Source organism: Rutilus rutilus (assembly GCF_951802725.1).
Source record: "Rutilus rutilus genome assembly, chromosome: 25".
NCBI lineage: Eukaryota > Metazoa > Chordata > Actinopteri > Cypriniformes > Leuciscidae > Rutilus > Rutilus rutilus.
In genome coordinates this window covers 710,135-732,158 of record NC_140229.1, presented here as the reverse complement: position 1 = coordinate 732,158, position 22,024 = coordinate 710,135, and the positions used below count along the sequence as shown (strand labels likewise).

The following is a 22,024-nucleotide window of genomic DNA, read 5'->3' as shown; positions in this document are numbered from 1 at the left end:
CACACACACACTCACTCTGAGTCTCATAACCCTGCTGGATCTCCACTGTGAACACACACACACACACACCCGGACTTATCCAAAATGCAATAAAAATTAATAAAAACCTACACTACCAGTCAAAAGTTTGGGGTCGGAAAGATCTTTAATGTTTTTAAGAGAAGTCTCTTCTGCTCACCAAGACTGCGTTTATTTGATAAAAAATACACACAAAAAATACAGTAATATTGTGAAATATTATTATAATGTCAATCAGCTGTTTTCTGTGTAAATATACAGTAAAGTGTAACTTATTCCTGTGATCAAAGCTGAATTTTCAGCATCATTACTCACAGGAATCACAGTAATAAATTACACTTTACTGTATATTTACACAGAAAACAGATGATTGACATTATAATAATATTTCACAATATTACTGTATTTTTTGTTGTATTTTGTATCAAATAAACGCAGTCTTGGTGAGCAGAAGAGACTTCTCTTAAAAACATTAAAGATCTTACCAACCCCAAACTTTTAAGCAACAGTGTATATAGACATATTTAAAAAAAAAACTATGACAAAAACAACAAAATGACAAAAAATTTGAATAAAAAGAGTAAATATAAAATTATTTAAATCACTAAAAACTATGAAAGTATCTTAATGTTTCTCATTTTAATTGAGTTTAAATTAACACTTTCCCTGCCAGCATTTTCTCGAGATGTACATGTGCGTCAGCAATACTTTTATCACTCTCCTCTTCTTCTTCTCCTCCTCTTCTTCTTCTTCTTCTTCTCCTCCTTCTTCTTCTTCTCCTTCTCCTGTGTGTTGATCAGGAGATTCTGTATTGTTCAGGAGATACTGTACTCCTTCAGGAGATGTGTGTTAGCGCCCCCTGCTGTATAACAGGAAACATGGAGAGCCGGAATATTCTGTGGATGGCAGGGAAAGGGTTAATGTACTAAAATAACTCAAACTGATAAAAAGTGAATAAAAACTATATTAGACATATAAAAACACACAACTAAATGACTAAAACATTAACTGAAAGTAAAATGCATACCGAAAATAAAAAAATGAAAACTGATTTATAATATTAATAAACGCTATAATAGTATCTTAATGCCAGTAAAATAACGTGGTTTGACCCGATCAGGAGACTCTGAAACCGGCCTGTGCATTCTTTACTATATCTTCATCATCATCATCTTCATCATCATCATGATAGAAACTAATGAATTTGCATAATATATATTATCCACAACAGCCAAAACAAACACTGGAGCATTTTATTTCCTCATTAGTTTGATGTCTCATATTTTGGCTTATTAAACCTATAAAGCTTCTGCTTCACATTTGATATGTAAATTTATAATTGCATGATGTTTAAAAATTACAGAGTTTTGATCATAAAACTGAGCATTTAAATAATATCTTACTAAGACATTATTGGCCAATACTGATATTTCAATGCGTTTTAAGTAAGTATCTGCTCTACTGTTATAAAAGAGCTCATTGAATTACATTACAAGCATCAGATTTTCATATAAATATCAGCGTTTGCAGCGAATTACATTTTTTTGCTCAGTTTGAGTCTGAATAAAATTTAGCTTTTTTTAATTTTATTATTATGATGTTTTTCGATCGCATGTGACGTCACCGCACCACTGTCAGTGTGAACCAATGAGGTTAGAGGAGTCGTCATGTGATCAAAACAGGAAGTGCTGCGCCGCTGGACTGGAGATGATCGATTATTATATTAATCTCTATGAGAAGGCGTAATTACTGCTGTTTAATTGCTGTTGCCATGGCATTACTCCTCTTCATCATGTTCATGTGTGGCGCCATCAGCTCTCACGTGAGTGACGGAAGTGTTGAGTGTCACCGGAGATTAAATATGAAGCGATGCTACGTGTGTTATTTCAAAGTATACCATAGTACATATCCGTGTATGGTGTTACTATGATTGGCATTACTATCGATGTATTTCGAGTATTGCTATGGTAGCTTCTAAATGTATTTGTAAGTAGAACAAACAAACTAATGAATACCATAGTATATATCTAAAAATAGTGTATTACTATGGTATATTTAGTAATATGGTAGCACTACTTGTCTGTGAGCCGAAAAAACAAATAAACTGACGAATGCTATAAGAATGCCATACTCTGGTAATACCATGGTGTATTAGGAGGAGGGTGTAACAATATATCGCGATTCAAAAATGTTTATAATAAAATTATTGTGTAAAAATAAAATTTATGTGAAGAAAAAAATCAAGTTCACAGGGTTTTAGTGTCTTCATTAAACAACTATATATGTTGAATATTATAATAATGCAGTGGGGGAATATGTGTGTGTCCTGATAATGCCAAATGTCTGATGTGTTACCAGTAAAAGTGTCCGACATTACTGTAGATATATCTAGTCAGTGGCTAGATATATAGATATATAGTCAAGCATATTCATCTACAATAATCCTGTGTTTTCATCTTCAGAATCATGAATATTGTTATTCTGGCGTCTCTATTGTCCTGTGCTTTGGGTTTCAGCACCGAGTCCATCCTGTTCATTTACACACACAATAAAAGATCAAATTTAGCACTTTAATCAACAGTATCAAATCACTTGGAGTATCGCAATAATTCAGTATATGTATCGAATCGTGACATGAGATTATCGTTACAACCCTAGTTATTAGTAAATTGATGTTTTTAATTATTATTATTATTATTGCTATTAGTAAATGAATGTATGCTGTGTTTCCAGATCGCGTCGCGATCTCACGCGGACTTCCGGGTTTCCGGGCGCGCGCTTTATAAACTGGACATTTCGTGGCCCAGAAACCCCGAGCTGTTCACCGGTCAGGTGTTCGCAGTGGCTGTCAATCACCTGAGGGGGCGTGTCTATGTGGCGCAGGTGAGCAGCACACACACTCACTACCTAGGGGGAGAAGGCAGAATTATGAGATAAGATTCAGTTATTTTAGTATCATTATTTTAGATTTCATGTTTATATTTTCCATTGTTATTTCACATGCAATTTCAGTTTTAGTAATAATATTTTGTTTCTGTCATTTTTTTTTTTCATTAATTTTGTACATTTTAATTAATTGTATATATTTTAATTAACTTTTATTCTGGTTATATTTTGAAAATGAGAAATGTTGCCTTGGCAGCTAGCTGAAGTAAAATAAGTTTAAGGGTTTTTTATATTTATGGGTTCAAGTGTGAAGTGCTGAGACTCTATCTATTCTATCTATCTATTGAGTCTATTGGACTCTAGTCTAGGTCAATAATAAAATAAAATAAAAGTTGACCTTTTGCATGTGGGTGTCTATAATAGGGTCACTTCAGTATGTGGGCTTGACCAAGTGCACCCGAAAGCCTGTAACTCCTCAAGGCATGCTCAGAAAAGTAAATTTGACTTATGACTCTAAACAAGAAGACAAACTTGTACGGAGATCTGGCAATAGTGCCTCTATAACAGTTAAAAGGGGGAAAATGTTTATATTCCTGTGATAAATTCACTGAAATTGCCATTATAACCAGCGGATGGCAGCAGAGGACCACTCATCTCTCTTTCTGCTCACTAATATAGTTCTTTTCACAGGTTTTGCTTCTGGATTCACATTTAGACATTAAAAAATTATTATAATTACATTAATAATCATATTTTGTCAAAGTTTACCATTTAATTTGTAGTAAAATATCATTTTGCAATTATATCACATTATGATGACAATGAGATCTAAAAAATGATGTAAATTAATGAGAGACCTGTGTCCTGTTGCTCAAAGCGGGTTTCAGTGCTACCCAGGTCTGAGATCAGTTTCAGCAAACTTAGCGGTGTTCATCGCCATGGTAACTTACGCTACACGGCTAACGGTGCAGGCTTTATTCTGGGTTAGAGATTGCAGACCCAAACTGGACCAATCAGCTGTGAGCAATCTGACATGTATCTGTAAGCCACGCCCCCTGCATCTCTCTCTCCAAATACTGCAGTTTATAGTGAAAAACCTTAGAGACAAAATTTCTCTTCTTTTCCTGCCAATTAATTATTATATTAATATTAAATTCATATAATATATTCATATAATTATATTAATTGACAAGTAGTATTAACTTTGCTGTTAAAGTAATATAAATATAATACATGCATTCATATATAATGCTTTTAAACAGCGTGTATTAATTATTTGTGAACTAATAAGTATTTGGTCTGTTTCTTTGATTGACGTCATGCACTGATATAGATATGTTCTGTTCTGTTGCTTCTCAAACGTGTTCTGCAGCAGCAGTGTTTATTCCTGCCTTATAAACGCTTTTAATTTCATCATAATTTTCCAAATGATCTCTTAATCTTCAGAAGAGAAGTGAGTTGCGCGGGCTCAGAGGTAATCGCAAACTCTAGATCAAGCCTGAGTTGACAGACACCGTTGTACAGAGCTTTGTGAGACCGCTGAGCCTGATCTAACCCAGGAGGGACTCTAAACCGGCTCTGAAACTCTGAGTTTGTGCAACCCGCCTCCGGATGAAGCATTTTCTTATCTATCGTTTATTCCAATCTATGTCTATATCTGAAACATGAGAGTGTGTGTGTGTGTAAGACATTTAATGCAGTTAACATGGAAAATGTGCCTTGCTTTAGTCGGGATTACTGGTGGAAAACTAAAGCCAGTGAGTGTCCTCTGCTGCTCATACTAGCACATGTGTCATCTACTCTCTAATGCAGATGTATAGTTCGGTTATAGACATTATAATATCACTATCATACAATTTACAATCACATGTCAGGTCTACACATTTCTATTGAAGTGTCAGTTTTGACAGTTGTGCCTCATTATGATTAATGTGGTGTTATAAAGCATTTTATTACCGTATCTGTATCTGCAACACAGTGTGTGTGCGTGTGTGGTATTATAATTTAACCCTGTGTGTGTGTGTGTGTGTGTGTGTGTGTGTGTGTGTGTGTGTGTGTGTTAAGCGTATTCTCCATTGTGAATGTGTTATGGTGTTATGTGTTAACGCCCAATGGTTAGACAGCGTCACATTTGGAAGATGCAAACTTGCAATTATGAGTTTATAACTTGACATTATGAGACAAAAGCCACACAAAGTCAGAACTCCATCAGTCACGAGGCTTGATCCTGATGTGTGTGTGTTTCTCCGGGCAGAGAGGCGAGAACATCCCGAAGGTCCTGGTCTTCAGCACGGATGGAGAGTTCCTGCAGGCCTGGAACACCAGCACTCTGGAGATGCCTCATGGGATGTTCCTGGCCAACGCCTCGGCCGATCCGACAGTGTGGATCACGGATGTTGGGAACGGTGGGTTCTGGGCTCCTCTCCAGGGCTCTCGTTTATAAACCTGTGTGTGGGATCCTCAGTATAAGAGTATGTGCGCTGAAAGCCTAGACTGTCGAACGCCAGCAATACTCAGAGTTATAAAAGCGTGCGTACGCCAACGCCAGATTCCCTTTATAAACCCCAGTCAGAGGAAGACTGTGAACACGCGTCTCCTCCCTGAAATAACCATTGTAGCACCCTCAAGGATCAACGAACGCACGATGTAGAGTCATAAAACAGGGTTTATTCTGGTCTTGACAACCCGTGAGAACTGCTCACAAAAGAAAACAACATAAAAAATAAAACCAAGATATCAGAGCTTGTTCTTATCCAATGTTACAACTTCGTTGATAAGACATTAATCACAGAAAAAAACATTTAAAGAACACGAACCTCGTGAGCTGACATCCCGGAGGGGGCTAAATAATCCTTTATCTTCTTCTCTATCTTCTTTCTCTCTTATTTCTTAATTTTATATAAAATTTTCACGTTTCTTTCATTCTTATGCTGGGTACACACCAAAAGATAATCGGGCTGATTTTGGGCCGATTTCCCTCTTCCGACAATCCTAGCTGTGTCCCGATTATCTTGATGGTTCAACAGATTATCTTATCAGATTTCCCCTTGGTGTGAGGTGTGTTAAGAGTGTCCAAACCTGCTCGGAAGAACGTCGGAGCCGCCCCGATTGTGAATCGTAAATATTCAACATGTTTAATCAGAAATCCTGATGTGTGGGGGGGGAACCCCGAGGACAAACGCACGCACGTTCTGGAGATTATCACGTGAAACAAACAATATCCAATCAGAAAGCGAGATGATGGAAGACAGACACGGTCATTCTCTCTTACACACACACACACACACACTTGCAGGAAGCTGAGTGTTAAGATTTAATATTCATACGTGTAAATTTGGAGGAAACAAGCCTTTGTTTTTCATTTTAAGAGCAGAAATTTTACAAAACCTAAACACAATATTGGGTTTGAAAAATAAGAAAGCTGCAAAGTGCGTTTCAATCTGTAAACATTTTTTACATTTTTTGTTTAACTTTTAAGTTTGTCACTGTTTATATATATGTCTTTTTATGTTTGTTTATCGGCTTTACTCTTTGTACCCCCCTGACTGTAATTGTAATTCTTAAAATCAATTTAAAAAAGAGGGATTAAATAACTTTTTTTAAAGAGACAATAAATCCAATAAAGAATAAATAGAGACAATAAAGAATGAATATATTTCTGTATAAAAGGTGATATATAGGCTAATGGTGGGTACAATGGTTTTTTTTTTTTTTTACGTGAATTTTATGTGCAAATCATTCCAAACACTATCGCAATTTCTTCCTTCATATCGTCCGCTATGCTTATCCTGAAGTCTCGCGTCATTTTGCCAGATTTCCTGTGTTCACAGTCGAGACTCTGGTTGAAGATCTGTTAGTGTGTGGTGTGCTGTCTTTGTCATATCATGGCACACCACACACACTATAGGAGCAAAATGCTTAAATCTAGGATTTTTTGTCCTCATGTTTGTGGTCTATCACATTTTGAAAATCTTATAAGATGTAAAACATCTTCTGGTGTGTACCCAGCATTAGTGGAGCTAACCGGCAGCTACAGCCTGCAGATAGCATGTGTCTCAGCAAAATGGGCTCGGGCAGAAACCCAAACATAAACAATTGTACCCGCTATAATCTACCAGTAGATGGCGCAAAAGAGCACACCTGGACACAGCTCAATGGGACATTAAAGGGTTAGTTCACCCAAAAATGAAAATTCTGTCAGTAATTACTCACCCTCATGTTGTTCAACCGCGTAAGACCTTCGTTCATCTTCGGAACACAAATTAAGATATTTTTGATGAAATCTGAGCCATGTTTCACTCCTCCATAGGCTTTCAGAGGGACCGAAACTTGCTGGCCCAGAAAAGTTATTAAAGAGATCGTGGCTCAATCTTAAGTTTATAAAGCGACGAGAATACTTTTTATGCGCAAAAACAAACAAAAATAATGACTTTATTCCACTATTCATTTCCTTCTCTCTGGGCCTCGTAATGTTTTTGCGCAGCGCGTCTGTGTTACACGTCATCACGCAACACACACATGACCCGCTTCGGCCAATTGTGAGCCTACGTGGTGACGTGCAACACAGACGCGCTACGCAAAAACACTACGTGAACCAACTAGAGGCCCAGTCAATATCCTGGCGGCCGAGTTTTGAACATATTGTAGTTTGTTAAGTGTGGATTTAGAGACTCCGGCTAGAAGGGCGTTACAGTAATCTATCCTAGAGATGGCAAAGGAATTCATCAGCTTTTCAGCTACTGAGAAATTTAGCATAGGACGTAATCTTGCTATATTTCTGAGGTGAAAAAAGGATGATTTAACTGTACTCTGAACAAAAGAATCAAAAGAAAGCCTAGAATCAAAAATAACTCCAAGATTCCTCACTTTAGATTGAGTAGCGAGAACAAGCAGTGATAACAAGCATTTAGTAGCCGATCCTCGCCTTGTTTTTCAAATATTCTAATATAAAATACATTTCAGAGAAAGTTTTGCGCAATCTTTTCCACTGGCCAAATAGTATTTTTAATTGCTTTATATTTTTAATGAAAACAGAAAGGCCTTATTGATCATATTTCCTCAGATCACGAGTTCTGCTGTTATCATGCGCTGAGTGAACATTAAAGTCCAACTGAAATCAAAATGGCCCCCATTTACTTTGTTAGCGCATATTACTAGTCTTGTGGTGAAAAATTAATCCGTGCAAGTTAATACACAGAAAAAAATTGTTTGCCGTCGTAATCTTTAATCAAAGTCTGAAAAGTTACTTCCGGTCTGGAATGGCGTTCCTTTTCTGATGATGTGGGTTTGACGGCTTGGGTTGGGAAACGCTTAACCACTCCTCAAACCGTTAGTCTATGGCAAGCCATTTTAACATTTAAAAGCTAGACTGGAAATGTGTTGCAGATATCTGTAATTCAGTTTTGCCTAGTCAAAAAGAACATTTCAGATATCCGCAACTACATTCTTCCTATCCATAATTGTAATTTCAGATATCCACAAAGACAGTGTTCCTAGGACAAATGACATCACTTTTGCCATTCATTTGTATGGGGTTTATCATTACAGATATCTACAATTCAGTTGCAGATATCCACTATGTGAATTACGGATATCTGCTATTGAATTGTAGATATCTGTAATTCTAGTTTGAGATATCTTCAATCTGATTCTGACTAGTCATAACTCCAGTTCAAGATATCTTTAATTCACCTCAATTCAAGATATCTACTACATGTTCCTTTTCAGATATCTTAAATTAAGTTTTGACTAGGCGAAATGACGTTGTAGATATCTTAAACTGGAGTTAGGGATAGTCATAATTTAATTGTAGATATCTATTATCAAGTTATAGATATCTTGAAATGAATTTTGATTTGAGATATCTGTAACTTTTATTCTGCCTAGTCAAAATGTAATTACAGATATCTTGAATTAGAGTTTTGACTAGGCCAAATGACGTTGCAGATATCTGTATGCATGCATCACACTTTAGGCGGGAGCAGAGCGTGTTGTTCAAATCGCACCTGTTAACTTTAATTAGCACTGATTAGCACATGTCGGAGCAACCAGAGTTTTTAATCGTCTTTTTTCATGCTGTTAGATACTGTTTCAAACTGAAAAAAATAAATAAAAAATAAGAACTAATCTGAACTAAGAACTTTGTTTCTCATCTAAGGAAGTTAATGTTATTGTACTTTCATGAATAGCATGCATGTAAGCATCTTTATTAAAGTGAATTAGTGTGAATCTTTTTCACGCATAAATCTTACGGCAACAACAACCTTTTAAGCATGAACATAAACATAGCATTGTAAAAATTATTAGATTTTTTTTGTATATAAAAAACATTTTCTGGTGTTTTTTTCGATTACAGCCAACGCCATGACTGCTTCTTTCTTCTTCCATTCATAGAAATAAGGAAATTAACCCACTTTTTTTTTGATTATGGCGGGGAGGGGAAATGGATATGTAAAATAGAGCAACGTCATGCACAATAATTTGCACTAGTCATAATGACGTTTGAGATATCTTTAACTTTCATTCTGCCTAGTCAAAACTGAATTACAGATATCTCTATCTGTCGTTTCGACTAGTCACAATTACGTTACAGATATCTTGAATGACAATTCCAACTATCCAAAATGTAATTACGACTAGCCAGAAAGACATTGTTGATATCTACAATGTTAATTTTGGATAGTCAAAATTTGCTTTTAAATGTTAAAATGGCTTGCCATAGTAAGTCTGCTATGAGCAGAGATGCACAATGTGGCGCAATGGATAAGACACATGCCTTTGGTGTGAGAGACCCGGGTTCGAATCCACTGTGAGACACCAATGTGTCCCTGAGCAAGACACTTAACCCCTAGTTGCTCCAGAGGAGTGCGACCTCTGACATATATAGCAATTGTAAGTCGCTTTGGATAAAAGCGTCAGCTAAATGTAAATGTAAGATGGAGAGGAGGAGCGCTAGAGGAAAACCCTGCCCTCTGTTCAATATTCCGTTTCACTGGGAAATACGTCACAACACTGGAGAAAAGTCGTTTGCAACTTCCGGTTCACGCGAACATTAACACACATCACGCCTCAGAAGTGTTCAAAAGCAGCACATCCACTACTAATATTACTATTTATTAGAATATAAGAATTTTTGTATCTTCTCTGTTACGATTTGATGTAATTTAAGTGTTTAACTCCATTAATGAGAATGGCATATTTAATCTAAAAGTGTAAAACAGAGTTTAAATCATTCTTTTATTTATGTAAACTGTTATTGTGAACATCACTGTATTTATGGAAGCTTGTTTCCGTCACAAAAAAAAAAATGATAATTGCGATTTTTTTATCTCACAATTGCGAGTTTACATCTCGCGATTCTGACTTTATTTCTCAGAATTGCGTGATGTAACTCGCAATTGTGAGATAAAAAGTCGCAATTATCTCTTACAATGTTTTATTCTGTGGCGGAAACAAGCTTCCATAGTATTTATGATTATGACTCATAATGAATATTAAAGTGGTTTTCCTTCATCAGTTCCTCAGATCTCCATCGGTGTCGTTAAACTGCTCTGTGTAAAGCTCTGTGTAAAGCGCTGTGTGAGTGTGTGAGTAACGCTGACTGACTCTCTGGTGTTCAGGGCCGTTCGGACACACAGTGAAGCAGTATTCCCCGACCGGGAAGCTCCTGCAGGTTCTGGGATCCCCCGGGAAAGCCGGATCTTCTCTCAGTCCGCTTCAGTTCGACCAGCCGGCAGAAATCTTCATCCACAGCTCTGGAGAAATCTACATCGTGGACGGAGACGGCGGCCTGAACAACCGGCTGATCAAACTCTCTCCAGGTGAGAAGCGGATCATGTGGAGACGTGTGTGTGTGTGTGTGTGTGTGTTATCTCTGACACGAGAACATCTCGTCTGGATCACACACACATGTGGCTGTAATGTTGATGAGTGTGTATGTATTAGTGGTGTAACGATACTCTCATGTCACGATTCCATACATATCACCATGTTGAACTCACCATACCATATCATTGCGATACTCCAAGAGATTTGATACTGTTGATTAAAATGCTAAATCTGATATTACATTGTGTGTGTAAATGAACAGGATGGACTCGGTGCTGAAACCCAAAGCACAGGACAATAGAGACGCCAGAATAACAATATTCATGATTCTGAAGATGAAAACACAGGATTATTGTAGATGAATATGCTTGATCTCTGTCACTGACTAGATATATCTACAGTAATGTCGGACACTTTTACTGTAACATCAGATATCTGGCATTATCAGGACACACACATATTCCCCCATCTCATACATTATATTCAATATTATATAGTAGTTTAATGCAGTACTGACACTAAAACTCTGTGAACTTGATTTTTTTCTTCACAGAAATGTTATTTTGAGTGAACTATACACTATACATATTGATGCATTTTTGCATTGCGATATATTGTGACACCCTTAGTTTGTAGGATTGAAAATGAGCAACTGAATACCTCAGGCTAGTCATTTGCATTAAACATGCCCACACATGCACATGAAGGAACAATCTCTAATCACTGCATTAGGGTTGTGTTTGAATAAACTATAAATGTAGATTCATGCGGCACAATGTGTTCTTCTGGACCTTGAACACACTGGACTTTAGAGACAAGTCAACAAATACACCTAACCGTTTTCCAGAGCTCTGATTGGCTGTTGTCGTCCTGGTCATATGTGGTGGAGATATGAAGGTGAAGAGTAGCAGAACTCGAGAGCACGAAGATGTTTTTGCCTCTTCACGATGACTCGCTTAATTTAGTCCCAATTTGTAAGTCTTTTGGATAAAAGCGTCTGCTAAATGACTAAATGTGAATTTGAGAACTTGTACAATAAATTAACGAGCCGTTTTACTGGTTGGTGCCTAGCTAAATCATAGTTATGACATCAAAAGTACAAATTATGACATAAGGTGAAATTGTAAAAGGAATGATATTTAATTATGACAAGTTAAAAGGTTGCCAGCAGTATTTTGGATCATATTTCATGACATGATCACAAAACTTTCACAGCCCCCAGAATATTGTGTAGAATATCTGAATATGCAAAATATGAAAGAAAGAACAGATCCTCTATTTTTAGCTTCATGCATTCTTTTTTATTAACACCTGAATGTGTGTAAGCTTCATGAAAAAAAAATAATTTTGAGCAAAATGATTATGACTTAGTGTGTAATAATTTCAAAATAATTCATATTTTTTACTTTGTCTCATAATTATGATATACAGAAGTGAGTATATCATATACCATTACTGTGGCGAGTCCTACAGTAATATCTCCAGTAATATCCATTAATCTCCAGTAATATACAGTAATATCTCCAGTAATATACAGTTTCGTGAAATCATCACATACAATAGAAGTCCCATTGGCTAGGCGCCAACCAATAAAACGGCTCGTTTGAACACCCCCGCCCCCCTGCCCCCATCCTTTAAATTCACATCTACGAGCTCTGGAGTTTTGCTACTCTTTTACCCTCATATGGAGCTGGCTGGGCTTTATCTCAGTATTCTGATTATAGTGTTCAGTCTGCTGGTCAGGGGACATCTGATCACAGATCGAGAGGAATAATCATGGGCGGCTCATACTCACAAGAGGACTATCAGAGGTCTGCTCTTTTGGTGTATAGAAACGTTTTACAACATCGACCATGACTCTTACCAGATGTAGGCATAGATGAGTCTCTGCTGAAATATTCTGGTTCCGACTCTAACGCTGTGCTGCAGGCTTACTCTGATGAGATGCTCATCACGGTGCCGGGTTACATCAGCAGTTTTGGATCTGTCATTGGCGGACTGGATTCAGTCCCGAATGCTGTTGGACTTGGAGCTTTGGTGATTTCCATGATCATAGAGATCGCCATCAAGAGCGGCCCTCAGACAAGATATGATACAGATAAAACATACAGCCTGTTACGACGTGTGTTTGGGGAAGAGAAAGCTTCGAGTGTCCGAGACACAATGTCAGAGTATCTGAAACGCCATCACATGTACATGAAGAATGACCAACGATTACGGGAGGAAATAAGGAGACTGGAACAGCAGCTGAGCAACCATCTCACCATCCTCAGACACTCCCTGCTGCTGGACGGACAGATGAGCAGCCGTGGGCTCAAGATCTGGGTCAACGGAGCCGCCTTCCACGTCCAGATGCTGATCCATGAGGCTCGACTGGATATTCAGGCTGCTAAACCTGCATCAGACTGCGTTCATGCAATCAAAGCTGCAATCAATGAGTATTTACGATTCCTGGATCATTTGCTGGAGAAATACAAGACCTACAAGATCAATTCAGATGTGTTTATAATGGATTCTGTGTGGTCGATCATTCCTGTTGCTGGTGAAGACATGCCTACTGACAATGAGCCATGTAAAATGTATAATGATGAAATTGAAGGATGTATAATGGAGATGTCTGTGTATGGTCCTAGACCGTGTTTTTATGGAAAAGAAGTTATGGCGGCTTTTATGAATCTTGTTCACTCAAAGTATGAACCGATCAGTGGTTTAAAGAGTTATTTTTTAAATATCAAGAACAATCTCAACTCTTCAATCCATGAACGTAGTTCATTCACTGTGCCGTCAGCTGCAGGCTAGTTTAGATATGTGGTGTTGATAAGGGATCGCTCAGATGCTGGAGCGTGCGCTCATATGTAGAGGTGTACTCTTCGGTGCACCGGGCCTGGGTTTGACCCCCGACCTTTGGCCCTTTGCTGCTTGTCATTCCCCCCCCCATCACGTCTTCAACTGTCCTGTCAATAAAGGCCTAAAAATGGCCAAAAATAATCTTAAAAAAAAATAAATAATTATAATCTTTTAATTTAACATATAGTAACTTTAAGTTATATGTGTTGATAAAACTTCCATTGTAATATTTTAACGTATTTACTCTCGTCTTGTGATCTACATGTATATTTTATCTGTGTTCTGTCATGATGCTCTCCTGACACACCTGTTACTCGTTTAAGACATAAAATACTGAAATATTTTAGTCCTGTTTCCGGTTTAAAAATCCTTGAAATGACATCTGCTCCTTCTCCCTCGTTGAAGACTTCTGAATCTTTGAATAAGTAAATATTCTTCATTATAAAAGTGGAAGTGCTGAACACGAGATGTCTCCTACTTCACGGTAAAGTTTGTTCTTAACGTTTGCTTTTGTGATGTTCTCTTTAACAATAAAGGATCGTGTGTGTTATTGTTCCACGTGTCTGTGTATTTTAACTTAAAGTGTTGCTTATATACTATACAGCAGGTTCTGCTGTGCCATTAAAGGGCATATTGCAGGTAAAAAAAAATCTAAATGAATATAAAACTGTGTATGAAAATACCATATGAAAAGATAATGCAGGATTTAAATGTTTTAAAACGACATAATGACACCAATTTAGTAGATAAAGTGAGCATTTCTTTGACTGCTCGTAAAAAAACGTTTGTTTTTTCAACATCGCGTCATATTACGTCACAAGAGGGAGACGTGTGCTGTGCTCTGCCGAAGCTCAGTGCAGACTAGGTTGGTATTCAGTAAGAGTGGTCGTGAGTCAGTGTGATTTCAGTAGTTTTTGAAATCCCTCTGGGAGCGTAACGTTGCCTGAGCCGGCTCCAGAATTGTCAGCTATGCTGAAACGGTCATAGGTGAGCACCGTACTGCATCCGACCTCGCCCTCCGGGGCATGAGTGTCGTGGCATGCGCGATCGGTCTGGCGATGTCCACCTTAGTGGTTCAGGAGCGCCATCATTGGCTCAGCCTCGGATGCGGACAAGGTTCGGTTCCTGGTCTCCCCAATTTCCCAGGTTGGGCTGGTCGGCGAAGCGGCGGAGAACTGCACCCAACAGTTCTCTGCCGCCCAAGCACAGACGGAGGCCATCCGGCACATCCTGCCCCGGCGACCAGCTGCTGCCTTCACCCCGCCGCCAGTGGCAGTTCCTCCGCCTGCTCATCTCTGAAGGCGTTTCCCTGCCACCGCTCCTGCTGGGGCTCCGCAATGGAGCCGACAGCAGTAGGGATGCCCAGTTGGAGTTGATCACCGATCCACTCCCTCCCCCCAGGTGAGGGCCGGGTGGAGTCTTTGTTGTGTGTATGTCTGTTCCACTGCTTGTTCCCAAAAGAGTGGAGCAAGCGGTACCCATACTTCAAAGAAAGAGCAAATTCCTCTGTTCCTGGGTCCCAGGAGGGCAAGTCTGGCGGTGTACGAACCTGTAAAGCCTTGCACCCCTCAACCCCTCCTGTTCGCCAGCACGGCAGCTGGGTGCGGTTTGAGGACTCGGTAATCCGCCTTCTCAAACATCCCCTGCCACCCAGTGGAGACAGGTAAGTGTTGCACTGCACACTCACATCATTGTCCTCCACCTTGCTGCCCCACCTCAGGTACGTCTGTGGCCTTTTGAGCCTGGGCCTGGTTCGTAGAAGCAGAAAAAGCTTCCCAACCAGTCCAGACCAAACTGTGACCATCAGACTCGACTATGCGATTCATTTTTGCTCAGCGCCCGCTCAAGTTCAGTGATAATCATCACACTAGGTGTTGAGCAATGCTCCTGTCTTGTGCGCGCATGTTGCTGTCCTACTGGCGAAGGACGTGATATAGCTATAGATCTCTAGCCTTCCGCACCACAGGCTATCCTGCGTGTTGCGTTTGAGGGTTCGAAGTATCAGTACAGAGTCCTACCCTTCGAGTGCTCCACAGCCAGTTGGGTCTTCAGGTCAACTGGGAGAGAGTAATCTCGCCCACGGGCCCACGGGCTGACTGTCTCTTTTCCGGTATGGGGATGAACTCAGTCCAACATGCCTTTTCAAGAGGAGAGTGTGTCCGGTCTGTGCTATACAGAAGTGAGAAAGGGTCCCACTGAAAGAATTTTCAAAAGCTCCTGGGGACAAATGGCAGACGCAGCCGCATGGCTTCCTCCATATGAAGACCACTTCAACACTGGCTTAAGGTCGAGTCTCGAGGTGACCGTAGCAGAGCGGCATGCCTGTGTGACAACAGATCACCCTGGCCTGCCGCCAAGCCCTCAGCCCATGATCAGACCTTTTGTTTCTCCGGGCCAACCGCTCCTAGAACGAGGTCCACTAACACCGACTGAGGGGCCATGTACAAAGGGCCTGGGCGACCTCCGACTGCATTGGCATTCATTGCCTCGAGTTGTTGCAGTTCACCTCGCTTTTTTCTGCCACCGCTGCTTAGCGAGCTGGTACTGGTCTGAAAAGACAGCATAGTGTCCGTTGCGCTAAGCTACCCTCACATGTCACAACTTGCCTGTCACCTCCTCCTTGGAATCAGAAGCTTCTGAGGTCGCTTCATTGCACTATTTCTTCTGGCCTGCTCAATCGTGCTGCCGACGAGCCTCACGACAGCTATGGCCAGGGAGAGTGGAGACTCCATCCCCAGGCGGTCCAGCTGAGCAGGAACCACTTTGGGGCTGCACAGTTACATCTGTTTGCCTCTCCGGATTCGTTCCTCTGCCGGTTGTGTTATTTCTGTCTGAGCTGACAACCCTTGGACAGACACTGGCTTTTAGCTGGCCCTGGGGCCCCGCAGAAATGCGTTCCCCAGTGAGCCTTCTAAAAAAGCCGCTATGCGATTCATTGTCGATTGGCGCCCACTTAAGTTCAGTGATTTAAATCACACTCAGGTGTTGAGCAGATGCTCCTGATGCTACAGTGATTTCTTCACACCTAGTGTTGAGCAGTGCTCCTGTCTTGTGTGCGCATGTCGCTTGCACCTACTGTGCTAGGTCAGGAGTGGAGCAGGTCTTGATGGTTGCCCCTTATTGGCCCAACCAGACATAGTTCCCCTTGACAGCCCTTCCTGACTTTCCCCTGAATACATTTTCAGGGACGGGGCATGATGGCACCCGCGTTCAGACCCCTGGAGAGAATCCAGGCCGGTCCTAAAGATGGACGCGGAGGGTCAGGTGGCTACCGCAGAACTATGTGGTAGTCACCATCACTTCTGCGAGAGCACCCCCTAAGAGGAAGTGTTGCTTGTGTCAAATAGAAGTGGAACCTATTCGTTGAGTGAGTCTTCTCTCCGTGAGGAGATCCTGAAGGTGTTCGGTCATTTCAGTGCTCTCTTTCCTGCAAGATGGGTTGGAGTAACGGCTGTGTCCTCCACCCTCAAAATTATGTTTCCTCTATTTTTTGTTTGACGCACATCGTGATGCAGTAGCATAGGAAGCACGTCCTGATCGTCAGGTTCCTGAGGGAGCATGGGAATCTGCCTTGTGCCCCTTATTTATCCTCTTGGGCCTTATCTCTGGTGCTACTGCACTGCAGAGACCGCCCCTGAGCCACTACAGGCAGTGAGTTAAAAATTCTGTTTTTAAAGAAACAGTTCTCATGCTTGCGTGGTCTCTACTAGAGGGTAGGGACTTGCTCGCTTTCGGTCAACGAGTTGTGCCGGGAACTGTGTGCCCCCGCCTAGGCGTTGACACAGAGTGCTTCGCTTACAGATATTCTAGAGTTGGGGGCTGGGCGACACCTATAGTCGAACCACTGCTTCCCGTGGGCTCCCTTCTCATGAAGCCAGTTCACCGTGATCCCGGTTCGAAGTGACGGCTTGCCACGCCATTCCCCCCCTATGGACTGGATATGTGTGCAATTCTTGCTCCAATAGAGTTCCCTCTTAAACCGAACCCTGTTGAGTTCCTCCACACCCTCCGGCGACGGACGCAGCGGAACATACCACTCGTATGCTCTGGTGGAACTTGTGCTAGGCTGGGTCCATATGTTGCGATCCATACGGTGATCTTAAATCGACGGGAGATCAGGAAGCTTCTGTCTAGGCACTGGAAGGTGGCAGCACTAGTGCCGTTTTCAAATAGATCCCCATTCAGTCGACGTCGACTACGTCTGACGTCCTCGAATGACAGGGAACGTCCTGGTTGCGTATGCAACCCACCATTCCCTGAAGGAGGGAACGGAGGACGTAGTCCCCTCGCCACTACTGGACCACCGCTGACTCCGGGGGCCGCTCGGCTCCTCAGCGAAAAAGCAACTGGTGCATGCGTCCACTTCCGTATTTACGCTTCTGCGGAGCGGAGCGTGTAATCAAAGGCTTGATTAAATAGTAGTACGAAGAAGTCAGGCTCCCTAAGCGTGATCCCCATTCAGTCAACGTCGACTACGTCCTCCGTTCCCTCCTTCAGGGACGTTCACTTCACTGTTCACACACACAGTTCCATTGCAGGCTATAGGAGTCCCCTGTTGGATAGTTAGACATCGGTCAGAGTTGCAGGTCCCCTCTTGGCATGGTTTTTTTTTTTTTCATATTTTAAGTTATATTATGAAAAAGGACCTTAAAATTAAATTTTGTTTGTCATTTTTGTTTCTTCAAAATGACCATAAACACTAGTCCCCTCTTGGCCAGTGTAGAGCGATAGTCCCCTGTTAGTAATATAGACCTGTGTGTGTGTGTGTGTGTGTGTGTGTGTGTGTGTGTGTGTGTGTGTGTGTGTGTGTGTCAGATCTGCAGGTTCTCTGGATGCACGCAGAGAGAGGTTCAGGACTGGCTCAGTTCTACATCCCTCACAGTGTGGCGGTCGACCGCTATCAGAGGGTTTGTGTTCTTGTTTCATCGGGAGCTTTAGTTCATGTTCCTGCTCTTAATGCAAACCTTCTGCAATCAAAAGATTTCCGGTCTCTCCTTCAGTCTTCAGATCTAAGGGTCAGTGTGTGTGTGTGTGTGTGTGTGTTCAGGTGTGGGTCGCAGACCGAGGGAACAAGCGCATCCAGGTGTTTAACTCCGTGACGGGCGACTGGCTCGGGTCGTGGGGAAGCTGCTTTAAAGACGACGCGCCCTACTCCGTCAGGTGACTTACATCATACCATTAATACAAACATTAAAGCTAATACTTACATAAATACATTTATTTATTACAGAATTACTCCATCAGGTACTGCAGACCGACGACAGAGTAAAATAAATAAATAAAAACATTAAAGCTAATACTTTAATAAAAACATTTAAAGTTAATTAAAATTAAAATTATTCAAATAAAAAATAAAAATTAGATTAATATAGATTAGATCAGTAATTAAACGATAACAATGTGTTTGAAATAAATAATGAACATGAAAGTTACATTAAAATGAAGTATATAATGAAAAATGTTTAAATAAATAATTATTAAAAAAATACATGAAAATAAAATTGTAAACAATAAAAAAAAAAATTAAATAAATAAATATAAAAGAAATTTTAAATAATAAGTAAACAACAAAATGTTTAAATATTAAAGTAACACTAAGTAACTTTTCAACCTTCATAATATATTTCCAAAATCCTTGTGATGGTACATCGACTTAAAATAGGTTGAATGACACGTCTGCCATAGCCTGACGGGGTTTGTATAGTTTTTAATCGTACTTTTAAACTTCGGGGTTCGGGTAGTTACACCCGCGCACAAAAAGAACTACAAAATTCGACTGCTTTACGGCATAGGCTACCTCACTTCCCCCAACACGTCCTCACATGCTGTTGGACTTGTAAGTATATTGCTTATATTGTATATCACTCGGACAAGCACCTGGCGTTCTTGTTGATGGATTAGTAGACATCTCCGGAGGCTAGCTGTGCTTGTTCCCCAATCGAACTCGTGTAACTGTCTGTCACACGTTCTACCGTCCACAGCATTACTTGATAGACAAAAATAGGACAAGAATGAGCGTCAAACAGAAACAACCCGCTTACGGGTGTTCGAGGCGCACATACAATACAGACTGCCGACAGTTAAACAGGGCGCGCGCAGCTCTTAAAGGGGCCACACCTTATTTCCACTCGTTACAGCTTCTATCCGACTGAACGGGGACCGGTATACAGGGGGGAGGGGATCAGGCCGTGAGTGAAGAGACTGCTCTGCTTGAGTGGTATTTACGACAGTAACGTTAAATACAAGTAGTCCACAGCGACTCTAGGGGTCGTTGTTCGACCAAAACGGAAATCCTACATAGTGGGGCTTTTAAATAAACATAAAAACAATAAAAAGGTTTTTAAATAAATAGATTAAAATAAAATAGGAAACAACAAAAATGTAAATGAATAAAAAATTGTTTAAAATAAAAAGTAAACATTAAAATGTTGAAAATATTCAGATTTAAACAAATATGTATTGTTTATTTATTTATTAAACATTTTATTGTTTAATTGTTATTTTAAACAATTTTTTACTTATTTATTTTAAATAAATACATTTTAAATTAAATTTAAAAAATGATTAAAATAAATAAGTGAACAATTAAACTACATATAAAACTACATAAAAATAAATAATAAATAAAAATATGATTTACATAAATAATGCATTTAACAGCACAGTACAATAGTGTAAAATAGCTTAAAATATTTTCCAAATAACAGTGCAATATACAATTTAAATCCGGTCTTTATTGGTGAAAATATGTAGTTGCCTTCTGAATTGTAGGACGACGGTATTTGGGTTTGTGTGGAGGTAAAGGACTGACGAGCCCTGATCTGGACTTCTGAATGCGTACTGTAGATGTTCTGTGTTTATGTCCCACAGATTCACTCCTGACCAGAAGTACATAGTGGTGGCCCAGTTAAACACCAATCAGATCACTCTGCTGGAGGCCCCGCCCATCGGCATCATCGGTCAGTGTCAGGTGATCAGCACCATTGAGCTGGCTGAAGATGTGAAGCCACACCTGGTGGACCTGGACCTGAAGAGTTCTGATCTGTACGTGGCCGAGATCGGAGCCGGTCAGGCCCAGAAGTTCGTTCCGCTGAGCGTCGCCAGTGTTTAGAGGTTTCCTCGATTATAACGATTATAGCTGGAACCTGTCAATCAAACCGCAAGCGACTTACCAAGCTTGTTTCCAACACGGAATAACAAAATAAAAAAGGAAATTGTGAGTTTTTATCTCGCAATTCTGACTTTTCGTAATTACGAGATTTTGTCGCAATTCTAACTTTTCGTAATTACGAGTTTTTCTCACAATTCTGACTATTTCTCGCACAACGTAGACTGACAAAGTTTAGTTCACAATTCCGATTTTTTTTTGTAAAAACGAGATTTTCTCACAATTCAAACATTATTTATCGAAATTCTAACTATTCGTAGTTACGAGATTTTCTCACAATTTAGACATTTCTCGCAATTCTAACTTTCCGTAATTGTGAGTTTTTCTCGCAATTCTGACTTTTTTTGTAGTTACGAGTTTAAATCTAAACTCTGACTTAATTTTTGTAAAGTTTAGTTCACAATTCAGATTTTTTTTTAATTACAAGTTTTTCTCACAATTCTCAACACATACAATTTTAGTAATTACGAGTTTTTCTTTCAATTCTGACTTTATTTCTCGCCGTTTTGAGTTTATTTCTCAAAATTCTGACTTTTGGTAATTACGAGTTTTTCTAATTAATCTTTTGTAAAGTTGAGTTCACAATTCCGACTTTTTTCTCAGAATTGCGAGGACAAAGTCAGAAATGTGAGATAAAATGTCACGGTTACCTTTTTTTTTTTTTTTTACTTTGTGGCAGAAACAAGTTTATAATCGAATAAAAGTCTGAGGTCTTAATTCAAATCAGAAATATAATATGATTCCAGGTGATTCTCATAGAGGAATAAAGGGAACGGAAAAGATGATCTGGGAAGAATTATGCACATCTGTGGAAATCCACTTGTTTTGTATTTGTTATTGTGCTTATGGTACATGTGTTTAATCATGTTATAATGTTCATGTGATTGTATATGATAATTTAAGCTTTGTGTGTGTTTTTGTCATCTCACCTGTGTTTACATGTCACTGTTTTTGACATTTTAAAGAGATCTAATAATTATTCATGTCCTCAGATGATGATGTTTTGATACTTCTTGAACTCATTGTGATTTAGTTCTCAGGTTAGTGATCATCTGTGTTTGAGATGTGATTGTCATGTTATTGAAATCTGAAACAAATGATAAGGTTCTGTTTAAATTCAATACATTGGGCTGGAGTATAATTTGTGCTGATGTGTAATAATATTTACATCAAACCGTATGTGTATTTAGTGTAAATAAAGACATTGTTTTTTGTAACTGGGAATTTTTCAGTTTTAATGTGTTTTATTGGCACTCACATTGCCAAAAACTAAACGAT

General features: G+C 39.7%; 1 protein-coding gene across 1 annotated transcript; it reads left to right on the top strand.

Annotated features, from left to right (window-relative positions):
- Nucleotides 1–465: 465 nt before the first annotated feature.
- LOC311284838 (NHL repeat-containing protein 3-like) lies at nucleotides 466–21,970 on the top strand. The gene is made up of 7 exons (XM_084400060.1): nucleotides 466–1,840; nucleotides 2,752–2,901; nucleotides 5,159–5,309; nucleotides 10,524–10,724; nucleotides 18,394–18,485; nucleotides 18,626–18,738; nucleotides 20,449–21,970. The coding sequence occupies exons 1-7, from the start codon at nucleotides 1,751–1,753 to the stop codon at nucleotides 20,687–20,689; spliced, it is 1,038 nt and encodes a 345-aa protein (XP_084256186.1). The 5' UTR covers nucleotides 466–1,750; the 3' UTR covers nucleotides 20,690–21,970.
- Nucleotides 21,971–22,024: the final 54 nt, after the last annotated feature.